Source organism: Micrasema longulum, unplaced genomic scaffold (genome assembly GCF_059751315.1).
Source record: "Micrasema longulum isolate JH-2025_06_02 unplaced genomic scaffold, ASM5975131v1 h1tg000691l, whole genome shotgun sequence".
NCBI lineage: Eukaryota > Metazoa > Arthropoda > Insecta > Trichoptera > Brachycentridae > Micrasema > Micrasema longulum.
Genome location: NW_028277887.1, coordinates 1 through 21,479, shown reverse-complemented (window position 1 = coordinate 21,479; position 21,479 = coordinate 1). Strand labels below are relative to the sequence as shown.

Below are 21,479 nucleotides of genomic sequence, written 5' to 3'. Positions count from 1 at the left end.
ATTTGACCATGAGACAATCGATCTTTAAAGCACCATGAAGTGGTTAATATCAAAATATTCCCTTTTTACTTGATGTGTTGACTGCGTATTTACATATGTGCATACAATTTGACTGACTTAAAATACAAGAAAAATTTGTGTAAACTCCCCATTAGGTATACGGGAAGTGGGATGTTCAGAACTTCGAGTATTCCTACATTGTCTGCAACGGGATCCTTAGCCAGGTACAGAAGCAAGGACAAATTATTGGCACCGGGTGTTGTGTTATTTTGCTGTTTCTCCTCACTATCTACACGCCCCAACGTAGTTCTCACACCAAAACCGATCCTTGCCCTTCCCGAACAGACACAATAAAACAATTAAAAGAACACACAACTATTTTATAAATATGAAATCAACTGGAGATTAATTCCATCTTGCGGTGTACTGGTCAGAGCTGTGGTTCTTAACCTTTACAAAGTCATAGTGCATTTTTGATCATAAGAAAAAATTGCGCTGCATTAAAATCAAATGGCCAGAATACAAAGAAAAATATACAGACATAACTTTTATTACAAATAAGACGAATTAAGTAACAGTTAGAAAAACATTAAACAATAGATATAAACATATCTGGAAAAACTGCAACTAATAAATACCCTTAGCAAAATGTAAAATCAATTCAATGAGTTTGCCAGATTTTGCAGATTTTGGAAATTCAAAAATGGAATATTTGATATCATCATCACCATTCCACGTCTGTTCCCTAGTTGAAGCATATTCGAATCGGGTTGTGGTCCCGTGGCTAGTGTTGCGGACTCACGGATCAGAGGTCCGAGGTTCGAACCCCTCTCTAATCCAACTGGATTTTCTTTTTCTGATAGTGAGTTATTTACAACTCGTTGAAAATGGCCACCAAAATTGAAATATTTGGGTAAATTATAAGTACGCAAATTTTAATAAAAATATGGCGTCCACAAATATCCTCCAGGCATCTCTGTCTTTTTTTCCAAATCTATTTCTTTCTTTTTTTTTTTTTTAGTGATAACTAAACGATAGTTTATTGTAGACAAATATGAAACTAAAAACTGTAACAATAATTTCGCAAACGACTCTTTGTTTTCATTATTTTGCTAATTTTTCTACTTTTATAATTTGTTTCACGGTGCACCGGTGAAGTACCACTGGATCAGAGCATTTGCTTACCGTACCTAAAGTCTGGTTCGATTCTTGGCCAGCTCGAAATGGAATATTTTTTTAAAAAGGTGATTTTTAACTTTTAATTAAGTCGGTGCACTGGATCTAAAGCGTGACTAAACATCTTGCCTCCATGCATCAAATGTTCAGGATACGCTGCATTAAAATGCACTACTGGAGTAGGAAAATGAAGATCTGTTTTTAGTTATAAAGCCCCATACTAAAAATATGTCAACTCAGTGCGGGTAATTTACTATATTATTTTATATCTAAATTTTTATATCATTCTCTTTTATTTTTCTTTTTCTCTTCGATCTTTATTGTGTCTACGCAAAATGTGTCTGCGTTCCTTTACTTCCCGAGTTGTGTCCTATCCGTCCTAAGTTGTGTCTTTGTGCTGTGGTTTTCCAATAGTTTTGTGTTTTCCGGAGATTGTTTCTGCTTGGGGGGGAGGGGACATAGCGTTTGTTTAGCACTGGGCTATATGGAGGAGAGCAATACAATATATTACTATGATTATTTTTAATATTGAGATATTTTGGATGTTACTTATGTGTTTGATAATTTTTATATTGTGCTTTTGCGCAGAAGGGGTCATAGAATTTGTATTTTTGTATTTTAAATTAAAGTTTAGTCAATCTTTTAACTATCTTTACCAGCAATCTTAAATGAACAAATTCTTCACCTGTACAAAATTGGTTTCAAACTTGATTATATTTTATTGTACAGAAACCCTTCATTGCACAAATTATATTTAGTAAATAAATCTATTGTCTATTAGATAACTTGTTAACGTTAAAATTATGTACGAGGGTTAATTGATATTTTCCATCCCTGACCTATTTCAAAATGGACAAGAATACATTTTTGTACCTTATTTTTGACATTGTCATCCTGGACTTATCTTCCAGTGATGCTCCAACATTTCTGTAGCTTCCTGGTAGAATATTTGTCCAATTCCTGCCAACCACCCATCTACACGGCACATGACCTCATTGAAACTTGACGCCTTGTGTGCTAGGGCTAAATATTCTGCAAGGAAGCTATAGAAATGTCGAAGCATCGCTGAAAGAATTTCACCGTCCAAGGGAACTAGGTCGAAAAATGAGCTACAAAAACTTTATCTCATTCATTTCAAAATAAGTCTGGGGTTGAGCATATCAATCGATCCTCGTATATAAGATGCTTTTCAAAGATTCCCGACATTTATAAAAAAAACTTAATTAAAATCCTTTTTTATAACAATGAATAATTGCATCTCGTTACTTTGATAATTTTCATTCAAATCATTAGGATTATTTTTAATGGTGATGGCATTTTACCCACTAAAAACCAGATGATATTATTTAGCAAAAAAACTATTGCAATTTTGTGTGCAATATCCTCGACTATTAATCGGTTTTATTATCGCAGTTGTGTGGAATTAATTGAATTTGATTCATGAAAATGCCAAAACATCTTGTATAAAATATCTTGATAATTTTATCTGGTTTTTAGTGGGCAATTTGATTAAATCTTTATGCATACACATTTGGGATTATGGTACTGTTTGTATATTTGATACGAGAAGGCCACATGTGTTTGGTTATATTATAATTATGTCTTTGTCGGACGTACTGTACACAAAAATGAAATCTGCTTATATTAATGTGATGTGTTCTCCACTCTTGCTACCCGGGGATGCGATAACACAGCAAATCATCATCTCAACCGGCTTCCCTCGGCCACGAGAGTATGAAACATTCCAAGTCACATTCCCACCCGATACAACCGGCGCCGGGATCCAAGATACCCCTGTTCGTGGGCCAAAGCGCCCCGAGCGACAGGAGGGAGAAGTCTAGATCCGAGTCTCCTCACCGCAAGCCGGAAGCTCAGAACGAGCAGAGATCTCCGGAAGAGGACTCTTCGCTGTTCAACATTTCCAACATATCGAACGCCAGCAGCTCCAACTCGAGCTATAGCATCTCCGGCGTCGGTCAGCAACCGTTCTCGGAGACGAGTTGTAGCACTACGGCTGTGGAGCGATCTCCCAGTGTTGACAAACAGCCACGGTACTTTGAGTGGAGATTTATGCACTGCCTTTATATGTTCGCGTTTTTGTAATGGTTTTTTGTTGTTGTTCATAATACACAATGTGCTTCGTTGTAATTAAAAATATTAACACCGTCATTTCATTTCTTTAAAACATCAAACCATTTCTTTTTCCAATACTGGGACCCGATTACGATGGGATGTTTACAAAGTTATTACTAGAGCCCTTACAGTGTACTGCAGATTGAATAAACACCTCGCTAGAATGAACCGCTCTGAATCTTCTAGATGTAGGTTCTGCAGTGCAGATGAGGAAACATCTGTACACATTCTCCGCGAATGTGATGCTTTATATCACAAAGGAAGCCGCGTCCTCGGGGGGCCTCAGGCTAAACTTGAGGATGTTAGAGCGCTCGCTCCTTACCTAATACCTCGATACATTTAAGTACTACGAAGTCACAGGATGTCAGGAGCTTATATAGGACTGCCCCCATTTTTCTGAATAAGAATAACAGAGTCATCACAATACCAAATTTAAAATAAAAAAATATGAAAATATGAATATTTGCATAAAAATTTTAAGTATCTTGGTCGGTAACATGTAATTGCACATGTTTTAAATTGAAAATATATTTTTTTTTGTACGTAAAATTCTAAAATTGATGGTAATTCTGTTCGTTTCCGTATTGTAATTGGGGCCCTGGAAACTAGATGATTTCTGAAAAAAAATTGTGGTAGAGAGTCAAACATTGAAACTCTGATCTGTAATCCCCGACACCGCCAAAGAAACATAACCCAACTCAATATTTTGATTTGCATCATGCATTTAAATATTTCGATACCATATCTTCACATCTTATCCTGTTATAGAATTGTCTATAATTAATATGTATAATTTTATTTCAACGAAGCACACAATTGTGTTGAACATTTTGTTTTAACAGCACTGCTTTTTGTAAATTAGCATACACCATGAAATCGTCAAAATATAAAAATCACATATTATTTTCCTCCATACACTTTCATTGCATGATTCACACATACGTATATCATCCATCCAATGCCAAAACCACAAATTTGCAAACAAATGTAATTTTAAATGATGATTTATAATATTCAAAACGAATACAATTAATTGTAATACATTAGGCTTTTGATATATGTAGTTAGATATCTGAATAATACGATTCCTAATCTCGGATAAAAATCCTGAAAAAGTTGATCCAGCGAACATAAATTTGGCTATATTGCTCGAAGTTCCTGACAGGGTTAACATATTTCACTGTCCTTGTTCTGGAAAAATTATTTCCCTTCATGCTGCTGCGGATTTCCTAATCAATCTTCCGAACACATTCTGTGGTCTTGTCCCTTTCCCCCTCTCTAAGATCACCAAATACAGCTTCTCGCTACTATCCGTGGCCTTTTATAGGTCCTGTCAAATATACAGATCTTGAGCCTTCCAAAAGGAATTTCATTGTTTTAAAAATAATTTCGGCGAATTGATCATACCCGTTCAACTTAATCCCGGTTAGTGAAGAATTAACTTCCCTCTTTTTCTCAGTCCAATGAAATACATTATTGTGTACTTCTGGATTACCGTCTTTCAGCGCAAAGATGCCAAGACTAACAGATTACATCGAGCTCCTTCGGGCAGCTTTTCTCATTTTGATCGAGCAATTTTTCCTTGTATGTGTGAACCTCCAAAGAGACTTAAGACTTCAGATGCGATGTGGCCACCTGAAGGGTTATACTGATCGAAGTACACAGTATTTGTTGTACCAATGTGGTGCCTTATGCACGGTGTGACGTTTTGAACTCAAGTTATGTATATCAAATTTGTGTGACTGGCATTGTTCTGGTGATATTTCATTGTTCTGGTGTTTTATAATTGTTTTAATTGGTTTTAGTGGTGTTATTTTTTAGCCTTAAGTTAAGTAAACTTTCTAGCTGTACATATTTGTAAAAAAATGTATTTAAAGCACTTTGTGTTTTTCCATGTTAAATATTTTAACTACACATTTTATTTTGTATAAATCGCTGAATACGCTGATACCTAGTTAATGTGTATAATATTTGTTTTACGTGTTGAAACATTACTTTGTTCTAATTATTGTTACAAGTTTCAATGTTTCTTTTTGTTTTTTTCATTATATTGAGGTGTATTCATAAAGTAAGTTCCGTTTCGGGGGTTGAAAAATACAAATTTATATTAAAAAAATATATATAGTGAAGAAATATTTTGACCTTAAACTAATTTTCTATATAACTTCCAACATTTTGTTGGAATTTGCCACTTTCATAAACGGGTGGTGTTTTTTTGGTATTTCAAACAAGCACTACGAAGCGTACACAACAATCAGCCAACTCAAAATGGCATCAACTCCTCGATAGGTCAGGGTAAGTACCAGACATGGGCAAAACTGCGCTCGCATTTCTGCGATAGCAAGAAATACCAACGGAACTTACTTTCTGGATATACCTTGTATTTGTTTTAAGTGTTGAAACGTTACTTTGTTATAATTATTGTTATAACTTTCAATGTTTTTTTCATTCTTTATGTATTATATTTTTATCTTTTTGCCAATCTGTGTCTTTTCTGCATGGCATAATGCTTACTTACAATATTATATTCATTTTAAATTATGTTATTTTAAAAACAATTTACTTTTAACAACCTTCTAACAGTTTTTTTCATATATTTTCTGTTTCACAATTTTTCTACGACATTTTAAAAAATTAAAATAATGTTTTATACAGGGCTGGATTTTTTGTTCAGGGAGTTATTGAGATTGAAATTTATTGCAACCGAGAGGGAAAACATTTTTGAGAAGGGGAAATGGATGGCTAGGCATTTACGGGGCTTATGATATATCATTGGCTGGCTTGAGTGGCCACTCTGTGACACCCTCCATTTTGCCTATGTTTAAACATGCATATTTCTTCAATTATTCTATCTGTTGATTTTTGTGAAGTTAAAGATAATTTATTGATGTGGGCAATGCCTAAAACATTTTTTAATTTGTATACTTCTTCTGGAACCAGCCAATGACATGTCATAAGCCCTGTAAATGCCTAGACTTCCACTTTCCTACTCTCTCCATAGTAGAATAAATTACAGTCTTTTCCAAATTCAGACTGTACTTTCTTAAAATTCAAAACTACATTTTTTCATTATATGACTGCCTATCTACATTAAAAATGTAAGCTCAAACAACATTTCGCACATCTGATAAAATAGAATCGCAATATGCTCAAAAAGCATAATTTATAGAAATTAAAAAAAAAAACACTAACCTATTATATTTAAAGTATGTATTTTTCGAGTTTGTCCAAATGTTCGTGGACAAAAGACTGGATTTCACCCCCTCGGGAGTCGTTAAGATTAACAAATTACAATAGGAATGGAGAATACCTTAAATAAGGGATTATGGAAGTCTAGGCATTTACAGGGCTTATGACCTGTCATTGGCTGGTTTAAGTGGCCACTTCACACACACTGTGTAACATTCACCATTTTGCCTATGTCTAAACATCCATACTTCTTCAATTCTTCCATTTGTTGACTTTAGTGAAGTTAAAGAGCCGAAACCTTTACTGTTGCGAAGAGATTCATCTGACTGAATTATTTCACATACTAGGCAACGCCTGAAAACAATTTTTCAATTTTTAAACTTCTTCTTGGACCAGTTGGTTTCATTACAATATTTGAGTTTGTCCAAATGTTCGTAGACAAAAGACTGGATTTCACCCCCTCGAGAGTCATTAAGATTAACAAATTACAACAGGGATGGAGAATACCTTAAATAAGGGAATATGGAAGTAACCCAGCCAATGACAGGTCATAAGCCCTGTAAATGCCTAGACTTCCATATTCCCTTATTTAAGGTATCCTCCATCCCTGTTGTTATTTGTTAATATGTATTTTTCATTGTTTTTCTTTTAATGCTTTCAAGCAATGCCAATGTGTGTATTTTTTTTTTTTTTTTATATCTCGATTGTCACAAAGAAAATAGTTCAAATATGACACTGTTTGAGAACTACGAAAGTGTTGGCGTAAGTGTGTCATACAGCCATCAATTGGGTAAATTTTAAAGCTGTATTTTTACTAGTAAATTTTTTATGCTCAACTAAACATCAGTTTTTTTAATTGTGGCTTTATTTTATTTTATCGGATGTGCGATATTTACAGTAAATTTTCTTATATCCAAATAACCCTTAATTTTATCTCTATCTGAATCTCTCTCCTTCTCTCTGTGACTAATATAACCTTTGTACTACGCACCGCCACCAGGAGTGGATCCTTCCATCGCCCCGACGAAGGATCAACACCGTTAGGAAGGATCTCCGGCTCCAAAATCCCCGTCTTCTCTAAGGATATCACTAACACCACTAACACTAATCACATGAGGTAATTTCCTTAAAATATAACTCCCTTCTAAATTAATGGATATGTCTAAGATAATGACGTACATTAAATAGACACGTTTCTAGCGCAAAGTCAATGCATTTCAATTTGTGAGTAATTGCTTTCTTGTGTGCCTCTTAACTTATTTAAATAAGTTTCGGTTGAAACTAGAACAGAGGCTGAAATTCGGTTATGGCTGAAAATCTAGTTTCGGTCTGTCACTATTTTTATTATTATTTTTTTATTTTCTTTTATTTAGGAAACATACAGTACAGTTACAAACTTTAATATTTTACACAATTAGACTTAACTCTAATGGACCAGTGAAGTTTCCATATTATAAAGCAATTATATGAAAGGTTAATTATGAAAGTATAAAAAAGAGAAGGAAAAAAAAAACATAAATGAAAGTCGTTTAAAAATGAAAATTTAAGTAAAAAAAGATATTTTAAAGTTTGTAGTTTGTAGTGAGTATTTACAAATAGAAATAATATTAAAAATGAAGAAAATTTCTAAGAGTAATTAAAAGTTAAGAATTGAAATAAAGAATGAAAAACATGCTCAGATGTAAAAATAAAATAAAACAGTAATAACATTTTTTTAAACAAAAGGAAAAAGGAAAAGGAAAATGAAAAAAAAAAATGAAAAAAGGTAAAAGGAAAAAAATGGAAAAAGGAAAAAAGGAAAAATATAGAATAGTTACATCGTTTCATTCGTAATATACAGTCCAATTGATTAAATGTGTTAATGATTTGTAACATTTTCCACAATTTAAAACAAATTACGAATTACACTGAGGCTGACATCGCACTGAACCAAGGAAATATGTATAAATATCTTTAATAGGGTTATATTTAGAACGAATTTTTACAATTCTAATAATATAACTATCAATGTATAAAAACAACTTTTCATTAATAATTTTCGGGTTTAAAATCAAAACAGCTTGTAGCTGGTGTCACGTCACTTTGACGTCTCATGTCATACTCGCCGAGTGCGCTTCTGAGAAAAATTGCATACAAGTACGGCGCACTGACGCTAATACACGCTGTTTGTTCCATAGGGAGCTAAACGTCTCATTTTCAGGTAATTTAAAATATTTATCCAACGTTGCACGGAAAAAATAATAATACTGTTGTATTTTTTTTTGCATATTTAAAAAAAAATGTAAACAGACCATCTTGTTGTGAGCAATGTAATATTTGCTAAATACGAGCTGCAGCTAGTAAATTAATAACGTGTCTATTTGTTATACGTCTGTGTCTATGACATGTTTATCGACTACCGACAATTACTAATGAGGTAAATTCCACACAAATTATACCCTTCTTAAAATAATATTTCAGTATCCTATATCTTACCTATTCTTACATATTTATATATTTCCTATCAACAATTATTATGAATCTAGATATCGTCATCTTGATGGTGAAAAGACCCAAGTGAAAAATATTCAATATCTCAACTCTCCATGACTTACAAAATTAGGTCTAGCATTAAACGTTCTTATCATTGGGATATTGTGTCTTTTTAATATGGAGTAATAATTAGTTTTAGGGCTATAAAAATGGATTTAAGTTTGATATTAAAATTAGTAAATTTTTAGTCTGTTTATGTCAAATGTTTTGTCTTTTATCTTTTAGTAAATATTTCATCGGTACTTATGTATACTATGTGCCAAAAGTGTATCTGTTGTATTTTAATAGACTCGTGTTTAGCAATTCTGCAGTATCTGATAGCTTCTTTAAAAACTATCAAACTTTGTTTTTGCTTCTCTGTAAACCTCGTGAAATGCAGATTCGATAGTGTATACATAGGGACCGTCGATATGTATTTTTTTTTATTATTTGATAAAAAAGTATAAATATATATATATGTATATCAATATAGATTGCCTTAAGCGTTATGTGTAATTCAAATTTGGTCGCAATTTTAAAAATAATTTCTATAGGATTCAAAGTATTCATTCGCTGAATTTATAATAAATTTATTCAGTGCCATTTTCACGAAAATTACCTCAATGACTGTTTCGTGTTGAAGGAATATTTACTTACAGATTTTTTTGGCGATCTTTACATATTTCATAGATCACACTTTTTAAAATGTGATGAAATTTTTTTAAAGAGTCACTCAAGTTTTTAAATTTAAAAATTGAATTATATTTCTGATATGAAAAGATAAATTAGCTTCCGCTTTAATAATATTTGTATATTTTTTTGTACTTATTTTAGGATCCTATATGATTTCTGTATTTTCAGTTATTTTCATGTTTTAATTTGTCGTATTAGCTCCTAAGATTTCTTCCATAATTTCAAATATCATCGTCGACACTAAATAGACCCGAGTGAAAGATACTTAATATTTGTTTTTAACATACTTTTTCATAACGTTTACCTTTGAAATTAGTAGTAGAACATCTGGTAATGAATATTTATTAACAATTTCATCAACCTGGCTGAGTAAATGTCGTCACTACGACGGAAAGACGACGGCTCAGTTTGCACCGCTAAGTTGCCAAGATTGATACAGATATTTGTATGTTTATTACATAATATAGCGGGATATAACCGAGACGTTTTCAGTATTTAATCACGAACAATATTCTAAGGAATCTTTGGTTTTGTCCAGGGTACGAACTCCTTCCGGAAGCAGTACTCCGGTGCTTCCCGGCCAGACCACCGCCGCTTCTCGCCTCCTAAGGAAGGGATCCAGCGCTTCAGAGTCGTCCACGGCCGCAGGCAGCGCAACGGCTGCCGCCAACGGCAGGAAAACTCCCGTGCGGAGCTCGGCCACACCAGACAGAAGAGAACCGTTCAGACTATAAACGAAAAAATAAGAAAACGATCAACGCATCCGATCTAGAAATCGAATCGCATTTTAAAACGCAACATTTTTTTACCCTGTGATATTTAAAACAGCACGATCTTCAATAATTTTGCATCGATTTTTTTTTATCTACTTTGATTTATTTAAGCGATTTTAAAATGCGAAACATTGTATTTTTTTGTATTTTTTACATCTTGCCAATATTTTTTTTATCTTGTCTCATTTTTTTAAAGTTCTAGATCGGATTTTACAGAATTACAATTGTGAATTGTATGTACGACATTCTGAAGTCAGTGGAAGAAATCTGTATTTGAATTTCTTCAAATTATTCAGATCTTTATTTCAGTTCAAATTTTTCCATCAAATTTGAAGCACGAAATTTTTCCAATTGTGTTTTTAATTTATTGAAAAGTATTTCAGTGTATTTATTTTAATTATGTTTGCCATCAAATTAACTCTTCGACAAAGGAAATTTGTTTCAGATATTTCAGTTTGCTTTTTTCATTTAGTAATTTATGATTAAAAAAATATATTAGTATCGCTAATTTGCCAATTTTTTTATCTGAATTTGATCTCCTTTGTCAAAAGTTGTTTTTAAGGTGCTCTTTTTAATTTTAAACTCTTTTGCATTTATATTGTACTTGTTTTAAAATTTAAAAAATTTAAAATTCCCATATTTAAAAATATTACGATAAAATATGTTATCGCTGTTTCATATAAAGAGTATGCGAAGAAAAAAAGCACCTTGTTAAAAAAAAAACATTTATTTATAAGAGTCATAATTTTTTTATCGTAGGGACCATTTTTTGCGTCGTCAAAATTGATTAATTATTTAAATTTGTTGAAATCGTCTATTCCATTTCAGACGCGTTCAGTTTGCGCATTCGCCAGTGCGTAAACTTGCTCGTGTCTGTAACTTGCGTGTTTCAATATTTGTTTAGTTTTTCTAATGTGATTTAATTGTAAATGCGACGCGTTTGCGGCACGCAGTACGCCAGCTACGTCCGCGACGCGTCGCTCACCGGTCATTATATTTAACTTGATTAACAGACTAATATATATAAACAATCATTATTATCGCCCTTTATTAGTTCGTGTTTTTAATTTTAACTATAATTTATTAAGAAAGAAGATAGCTTTCTTTTGTTTTGTAACTTTTGTAAATATACATATTTTAACTTGCGAAAAAGCAACCAGCACAATCAACGTAGCGATGAAGAATTAGCTGTTTTGTTGAGTTTCCATTCGCCAGTGGTTATACTTCGACAATACACGAACTCTTTAACTTTTTGTTCATTTGTGTTTTAGCAGTTGTTCATACGCCAGTGAACAGAACTGCAATAACACAAACTCGTTTTTACGTATGTAATTGATTTCGAACGCAGTTTGCCAATTTGCGAAGATTTTGAATTCGGTATGACACATTTATACTAACCGGCCAAACGCTAAACTTGTAATCGTAATTATACATAGTCCTTTTTGTAAATGAGCGCACTTTTTATATGTGCATTGAATTGTGTAAAAAAAATCCATATTTTTCTTACTTAGTATCGCTTTGTATAGACGGAGAGGATTTCACACAATCTTTTAGTTGTGTAAACTTGTCATAGATGTTTAATACCTTTGAGTTTTAATATTTTTTAAATTGATATTTTTAAGTTTAACTTATTTGTAAGCCAGCCGTGTTGTAATAATTGAATTAACACGAATAAACCGACTAATCTCACACCTCGTCGGGTCTTGTGGATTGGATGGTGTCTCCCCTACACACATTGTGTTCTGTAGCTTGTATTATATATTATAATATATTACTCAAAGTAATAGACAAATCGCCTTACCAACATTGCTTATGGACCCAGTGTATATTGTTAATGAAGAATATTCTCTTTGTTCTTAATCTTAACTCGATCCACACTCAAGAATCTAATCAAATTAAAGAGTTTTTATTAATACAACTTCTTGTTTTACTTGTGCGTCAAATTATCAATAGTTTATCCCCATGAACTGTACAGCTTACTGCAATTACCATCTCGCTATTTTCAATTCAATTCAACTTTATTTATTCATATATATGTACCTTACAAAATGGAATATCTTAATTCATACATATAGAAATAATTAGGTAAAATTATGTATATATAAAAATAACACATAAGTATACATAATACCCAAAGAATAATATGTTGAAAAAGGAAGAGAATCTTGCAACGAAAAATTCACTCAGAGACGTGAAAAATGTCAATGTCCAAAGTAATATTTTTCAACATAGAGATAGCCCTTCGATTGGCAGGTTGGTCCTGTATATTGGAATGTGAAACAGTCTATGCTGACGCTGTCTAAGGTAATTATCCGGAACATAAAAGGTAATGCTCCGCATAATTTCAGGGTTGTCAATAATACCGCACAACGATGGAAAGAAGTGCGGAGTTAAATACACATTCCTTCTGGTCTTTAAACTGCTGTAACCGAGCATACCCCGGAGGAACTCAGTGGGATAAAGCCATGGATAATATTCCCACTCCCTCATGTAGAGAAGCCATTTCCCCCTACTGACATACATTCCTAGCTTCTTCCACATTATACATGTACATGCTCTTCAGTTGTGTCTGCTTTTGACCATGGCCTGACTTGACATTTTGACTTATCTGATCATGCCACGTCTTTCTTGGTCGTCCGTGTCCTACGTTACCATTCATTCTCATTATAAATATCTGTTTTATCATTCTTTTATCGTCCATTCTCAGATTTCCACTCTCGTCTGATTTTATAATTCGTAACCCTATCATACGTTGATTTTCCACACATTCGTCTAAGAGACCGCACCGCATTCACTCTGTTTTCGTCCGTCATCTGCCAATTCCACATTTCCCTTCCGTACACGAGTGTTGGGACTGCCAGTCATATTTTTATTAGAAATTGAAAATATGTCAATCGAACTGCATGGTAAGTATAATATTAGATATTTTTTCAACAGAGATGAAGCCCAACATATTACAGAGATACAGAAAATTTTAGGGAAGGGAATATGGAATTCTAGGCATTTAGAGGGTTTATGACCGGTTATTGTCTGGTTTTAGTGGCCACTTTACACACTGTGTAACACACTTTAACCAGCCAATGCCAAGCTTCTACATTTCCTTCTCTAAAATGTTTTCCATCTCTGTTGTAATAACAGGTCCCTGAGGGGTAAAATCCAGTCTTCTATTAGAGAATATTAGCCATGCCACTTTATGATATGTCTATTTTTCTATTTCCATAGATGGCAAATTGAGATATGTGACTTAAGAACAAACATGACACGACAACATTTGTGACATACCATCTTTAGAAATGGAGTAATGGTTGACAATTTATGATATGTTTTTACACCTTGTTTTGGCGTCTTTTTTTTAGATGGCAAAATATATGTCGAACATATCTTATTTTGTCAGCCATCACTCTATTTCTGATGTCTAATATCGGCTACGTGGTGTAGTGGAGAGTGTGTGTGCCTACCGTGCAAAAGGTCTTGGGTTTGATTCCTGGCATGGTTTACATGAAATATTTATTTGAAAAGGATGTTTTTACACTAGAATATTTCTTAGTCCCTAGCCCCAAGGCTAAGGCTGATCATCTTACCTTCATGCAATAGAAATGATTAAAGATACGCTGCAATTGGTGTATCAATGCAGTGCCCCATGGACTATTGGGTGCGGAAAGAGAATCATGATGATGATGACTCTATTTCTAAAGGTATTATGCCCGTGTCTGTTGAAAGATGGCCAAATATGATATGTCAGGGGAGTCGATCTTTCAACATCTTATGTGAATACACTGAAAAAAAAATTCTTGAGAAATAAATGTTCAATGCAGCTACTGACACTACTAGTATTAGGCTTGTGAACTAAAATTCTAATTTTTCAGAGCCTATCAAACTTTAAAATTGCTAAACTTCAAAATTAAAAAAAAGTGACATTTAACAATTTTTCCCATGACTTAAATGTCATCATTTTTGGGGGCTCAGGGCGCTCTATGTGTATTTATAGGTCGATGAATAAATGAATATATAAAGCACGTGTAGGTAGATATAATCATTTATTGGTTAATGTATTACATACTATAAGTCACATTCTAATTTAAACAATAACAAAATAATTCGTTTGATTTTCATTACATTCTAAATCTATTACGAAATAATGTAAAAATATTGCACTTAAGTATTTTATTTACATTTGGTGGTTTTTATCTATACATACATTTATTTAATGTTGTTTGGGGGTATAGAAGAATTACAAACTAAAAATAAGTAATGTAAAAAAAAATGCATTTTTATGGCGGCCATCTTAGTGTCTTTTAACATAATGGTCAAAAAGCGGCTTGACAAAATGTTCTATGCAGCTTTAGTGCGGCAAAACATTGAAAATAAAATTTCCTGTTGCTGCGACACGCCATCCAGTGCTGCGCAGTGATGCTCTAGTGCGGTTTGACCTTAATGGCTAGATTTGTAGTTTTATTTACAGATGTCATTCAAAATTCAAATAATTGTAAAGGGGACTATTAGTGAGTTAAAATAATCTCTTTTACAAAGCAGTTAAAGAAGTTTATTCATTCCTATTTTACAGATTCTAATTATGGGAAAAAGTTTGAAAATATAAATAATAATTTATTTACACATTCTAGCCCAACAGTCGAGATATTGATTTATCATAGATAGCGTAGTTCTGGAGTTTTGAGTTTTTTTATTTATATAAAGATACATATTACAAAAAAATAAACTATTCCTAACTATGAGGCCACGAGCCCTGTGTTAAATTGGGATACAACAAAATAGAAAGTGGAAGCATGCATAAAATCAAAGAATACTACAAATAAACATTATTACATAAACATAAATTTTAATAAACATCTCGACAACACGCTTAATAGTACCATATATAAATCTATGCAATGTCTCGCAGCAGTCTCCCGCAATGTTGATGTCTGGTGAGATCGAAGTGGATAAAAGTTGATTTGTTTCAAATCTGAGTGTTACCAGTTACCACTACGATTGTGCCTAGGGCCAGTAAGAACTTATAGTGACAATACTATGACGATAAGTTGGATTCAAACATTTTCTTTGCTATCCATACTAAAAAGGGAAGAAAAGAATAATCAATTCAAACATATGAACTGGCTTGTGGTTACCATGATAGGGCTAAAAATTGTGTTTTAATGTTTGACAAACTTACGAATAATGTTTGGCCTGATCCGTCGACCGATTAATTAGATTTGTGGATATGAAAATTTAACTTATAGCTTGTTGGATTTACATTGATCAGTTTTCACCTCAGAGTAATGAGGCGCTACCACTTATAGAACCACTTTTTGATCTAGGATTATCAATCACAAAATTAGCTACAGTTTGCAACAAAACAATAGGCTGTAGGTACTAGGAAGTCGAGAGTTACCAAATCGATATTAATTTGGATTGTAATTACTTTTAGAAATACCGGTGTATTTATTTCCTCAAAAAGTAGGTTTTATGTATTGATTATTGCAGGGTTATTCCAATTTATATTTTTATAATAAGAGAATTTCCACATTTATAAGCAAAGTCAAGCACAGCGACAAAACAGTCTGTTAAACATCTGTTGTTAAACCAAACCAAAATTCGCAACGCTTTTGTCCCATGCAAAAAGCGAAATGGCATATCTATAAATGGGCAGCGCGTTATTACTCTGAGGTAACCGTACAAAAAATTGAGTTTAAAAGTTACATGTTTCATAATTATTGTCCAAAACGTAAAGATTTATCTAAGTATCGTTTTTACATTTTTCATTTCATTCTTCCAAATGATTTTTTTTTTTGTCTTTGATATTTTGAATTTCTGTTGGATTCAACTTAATTACAACCTCAAATAATTTCTTATAAACAACTTATTTCATCGATTCTATTATTGCATTTGTTTGTGTGGCTTAACTAAACTTAAAAAAAAACTGTAAAGCACATTATATGATTACTTCATTCTACCGATCTATACAATTCACCTTATTGCTATAGCCTTATGCTTAAATAAATCATTGGTACTTATAATTGTTACAAAATAATCAAGTAAGAGTATTTATTTAAAAAATAAACAATATTATTGAATAGAGAATGTATCCTTCAAATATCACAAATAATAATCATTGCGTATCTTAAAAAGTATTCTGAATAATCGCCATTTCAATTCTATAAGAAATTTCAATTCTATAAGAATTTTATGTCTGTTTTTTAGTAGTCGGCCTCGTGGTGTTAATGGTCAGCGCGTTAGCCTGCCATGCAAGAGGTCTCGGGTTCGATTTCCGACATGATTAATACGAAATATTTATTTAAAAGGGTGTTTTCACACCAGAATATTTCATAGTCCCTGGGCTGGTTACCTGAAGCGTATAGCGTATTCATGTAACAAAAATGATCAAGATTGTTGTACCAATGCAGTGCACTATGCACCATCAGGTGCAGAAAGGGAATGATGATGATTTATAGTAAAGTAGTTAACTACAGGAGTTCCGAGTTCTATTCCCAACCGGACAGTAACAAAATATTTAAACACTTTTATGCATTATTATCAATCTGTCAACCATTGAATTAAGAATAGTCCGGAAGGAGCGTAGAATCATATTTGAATACATCGGACTGTGTCCAATAATTCCCCCACTCCGCCTTACTTTCGCCGCTGGCATTCATGAAGTCGCCGGGTAATGTTGCTTGATAGGGAAAAAAAACATAACACAAATGTAAGGTAAAAAAAAGTAATCTGTTAATTTCTCTAAAATCTTATTGTTTATATTTGGTATATGAAATATGTTCAGAATTTAAATTTGCCGACTTTGAGGAAAGAGATGAGGGAATCGTTTTTTGTTTTCATCATTGGACGTTTTTTTCTCGGTTTGAGGATTTAATCCCGTCATCTGAATCATTTACAAATGGATGATTGGAATTTGGATTCCACCAGGGAAGCTTGGAGGTTTCTCATTTCCATCCATAGTTAGAAAATTAGCGAGAAGAAAAAAAAAGTTGAAATTAATGTGTGAATAAAATTCTTCGTGAGTTTATTAAAAAAAAAAAACAAATACGTTTTTAAAAATGTATGCCAAGGATACTGATGCACCAAAAGAAAAGATTATCACCATTTTAAAAACTTAAAAAACATTTTTAAAAAACACCGAAAACTGAGGAGCACTTTGACAGATGTCAACTACTAATTACGGTAGGTACTACCTACGGTTATTGTTTATTGTTGCAAATTTAAATTATGTTAATTTATGCGACTGCAATAATGTGGCAATAGTCTTTGACCGGCACCGGCAGTCGAGTGCGATGTTTGCCCTGGTGTTCACAGTTAGTTCAGAATCGAAACTGGAAATCAAAATGTCTGATTGTGTCGCGAAAGCTTGTAAAAACTGTTCAGATAAACATTGCAAAGAGTATGGTGTAACATTTCATTGGGAAGTATTTGTTTATAAGTAATTAACAAGGCTTAAAATAATAAATATTAAAATAAGTGTAAGTATTATCTATTTTAAATGTCAAACTACCCTAGCTGCACAAAAACGAAGCTCTTCTTTAACAGCGGTGCATTTGCAGGAATACGGTTTTAGAAATATAATAAATGTAATTTAATATTATTTAAGGATGCCTAACATCCAGTAAAAATAAATAAATGGGTAGAAATTAAAGGAATTTAAGGAAATAATCTAATTGGGATCTGTAAAAAACGAATGTTAGAAAATTTCAGAACGAAACATTTAAATACAAACTTATTTATTTACCGTATATGGGTTCCTCCCAGTTATTATGGAATATACATTCTCATCAAATGCAGCCCTGGTGACTCGTCAATTAAGGGTATATTTTCGTGTCACTAGGTACTTTTTTCAATATTTTACTCTATAGGGCTGGAAGGATATTTTTAAAAAGCCACCAAAAAGAAAAATGAAAATGAATTTTATATTTCTTTATAGTTTTTATTAATGTTGATTTACGTACCTAGTTAAAAAAAATTTGAAAAAAAAAATATTTTGTCAAATAAATAAATCTAAATCTAGTTGAATAATGAAAACTGAAAATTAAAAATAGACATGTTAGTGTGTAATAAAATCAAAAAAGTGTTTTATTTTTATTTTTGTGAATTTCGACGGAACATGCAACGATTACATAATGTACAAGTTCTTCTAAAATTTAATATATTCAGACATTTATTTGGTGTTTTCATTACAATGTTCTAGTTGGGGTTATTATTAAATATTTAAGTACATTAACTTAAAAGTATTTTTTACAAAATTATTTGCGATATAACATTTAATTTTACACCTAACATTGGTACAAGTGTTAATGCAAACGTAAACAATCACATCATATATTTAAGCTGGGTAATTACTTATTTCTGAAGCTCATTACATTTACGCAAAACAGATTAAAATTTACTATTTACAATGGCAGTACAATAAATACTAAGTTAAACTCTTCACGCCTCCATATTTTTACATTGAAAATATATCTACAATTGGTTAAAATATTCTACAAATAGTTGATGTCATTTTTATCGTAATTTTATTTTCAGATCTGTTTGAAAAAAGTATTTGTCAAAGATAAAACTAGTTAATAATATTGCTGTTCTGTAATTACATAGGAAAGTATATTACCTATATGTATAACAAATAAAATATCCTTGGAGTGCTGCCAGAGTTTTTACAGAGGAAATTGGATATAAAAAATGTTTTCTTACGCGCGGTAAAAATGAGAGAAAATGGGTGAAAAAAATATTTTAGTAAAAGCAAACTAACATATTACAACAGAGATGAAAAACATTTTAGAGAAATAAATATAGAAGTCTAGGCATCTACAGGGCTTATGACCTGTCATTGGCCGGTTTAAGTAGCCAATTTACACACTGTAACATTCACCATTCTGCCCATATTTGAACATCTATATTCATTCAATTATTTCATCTGTTGATGTTTGTGAAGTTTGAGCTGAAACCTTTATTTATGCGGGTGAGATTCATCTAATTGAATTATTTCACCTACATACTAGGCAATGCCTGATAATCTTATTTTTTCAATTTCTATACTTCTTCATGGACCAGGTGGATTTATCAACAATATTTTGAGTTTGTCCAAATCTTTGTAGACAAGAACTGGATTCAACTCCCTGAGGAGCTGTTAATATTAATATATTACAACAGAGATGAAGACCATTTTAGAGAAGGTAATATATAGAAGTAGGCATCTACAGGGTTTATGACCTGTTATTGGCTGGTTTAAGTGGCCACTTTACATTTTAACTCCACAAACATCAAAAGATGAAAGAATTTAAGGAATATAGATGTTCAAATATGGGCAGAACAGTGAATTTTACAGTGTGTAAAGTGGCCACTTAATCCAGCCAATGACAGGTCATAAGCCCCGTAGATGCCTAGACTTCTATATTACCTTCTCTAAAATGTTCTTCAATTTGAGCATTTAATTGTGCTGTGAAGTTTATCAAATATGTATGAAAAAATTTATAAAAATGATTTTAATAAAAATGAACTACTTCACAAGTTCTTGTCACCAATCAATTACAGTTGTTATGCCTGATACAACTGATAGATTTCCGTTTTCCAAGTAGTATTTTTTTTCAACGTTTAGTGTATTTTAGAAGCTGCAGGGCTCTACTTTTAAATGTCAATACAACTCACGAGCGAAGCAATTTAAAAATTATTTAAACGATCATAGCGATGATAAAATATGACACATAAACTACTGAACTTCCTCATTGGGTGAAGTCACTGAAGGAGAATTAAGATTTCATTTGATTCGCAATTACTTGTAACGTGTCTATTTAATTATCCGTCATTGGTAGCATAAATATAAATTGTAAATGTCAATGTTGATATGCCATATAATAATGTTCAGTATGTTTCCAGTGTCTATGACCACTGAGTAAGGAGGATCTTCTTGATGCAGTTGTTGATGACGTCGAGCGAGCGTTGGATGGACCTCCTCTGGTCCTCGGAGATCTGCTGCTCCATGAGGAGAACCCTGACTTGGTTGCTGAGTTGGCCGGCCGCCACCTCCTTGGCACGGATCTCCCTTTTCAGTCGCTCGTTATCTCGATAAATGCGGCTTCTCTCTTCTTCGCACTCTGAAATGAAAGCAACTCTTTAATTTCCAGTTATTATTATCTTCTTACTATTATACTGGGTACTATCATCATGCCATTTCCCCATAGGGCAGAGAGAATGGAATGCAACACACGACTATACTGAAATTCATACATGCCATTTTGATTGTGATTTTGGTTTATCTGATTGTGTCAAATTGTTTTTGGTTGTCTTTGTCTGACGTTATCAATCATTCCCACCATATATATATATATGTGTCCCTTTCTCTTGCCATATACACATATTTGCATTTTTGTGATTTACCCGGTTATTAAAATTGTGCGCTTTTACAACAAAATATCTATTGATATTTGAGGATTGTCAACAAGTAAATTTAAAACTTTTATTAAACGCAAGCTTTATTTTTTTGTATACAGAATATGTATTTAGAAATCATAACTGCTTAGAATGAATTGCTAATTTTCTGCATAAAATTGTAAATTTGGCTTTTAATTGACATTTACAAGAGATTCTATGAATTGTATGTGATAAAACTAATTAAAATTGAAAATTACTCCATGTAAAAAGTATTAAGTCTGTAAGTATTTACTAATTTAAGAAAATGTCAGTCGATATCCGTACATTATGAAAAGCTGCGATAAGCATTATCGACAACATCAAGGAAAGGAATGTTTCCTTGGTTTGGACATGTAGAGCAAATGGACAGCGAAGAACAGCTAAAAATGTTTACAATGTGAATGCTGATGGATGCAGAAATCGAGGAAGATCGAGAAAGACATGGCATTACCAAATGCAATAATACTTGAAGATGGACTTGTCAAAAGTCAGAAAAATGGGCAGGCGTGCATTAGAAGATGTATGAACATTTCTAGGATCTGCATGCGAAGACGATGGTTTGTTTTGTTTTGAATATGTATTGTTTGAAGTGTCAGA

At 32.6% G+C, this 21,479-nt stretch overlaps 1 protein-coding gene across 4 annotated transcripts in view; it reads left to right on the top strand.

The window, feature by feature from the left end:
* The window catches only part of shot (dystonin-like protein short stop), a 495,344-nt gene extending 482,951 nt beyond the window's left edge, over positions 1-12,393 (top strand). For all 4 annotated transcript variants that reach the window (XM_088229644.1, XM_088229645.1, XM_088229643.1 and 1 more), the window contains 4 exons: positions 156-224; positions 2,871-3,227; positions 7,499-7,615; positions 10,241-12,393. In XM_088229644.1, the coding sequence (XP_088085770.1) occupies positions 156-224; positions 2,871-3,227; positions 7,499-7,615; positions 10,241-10,436 (739 nt within the window). In that variant the 3' untranslated portion in view covers positions 10,437-12,393. The remainder of the gene's footprint in view (positions 1-155; positions 225-2,870; positions 3,228-7,498; positions 7,616-10,240) is intronic.
* Positions 12,394-21,479: the final 9,086 nt, after the last annotated feature.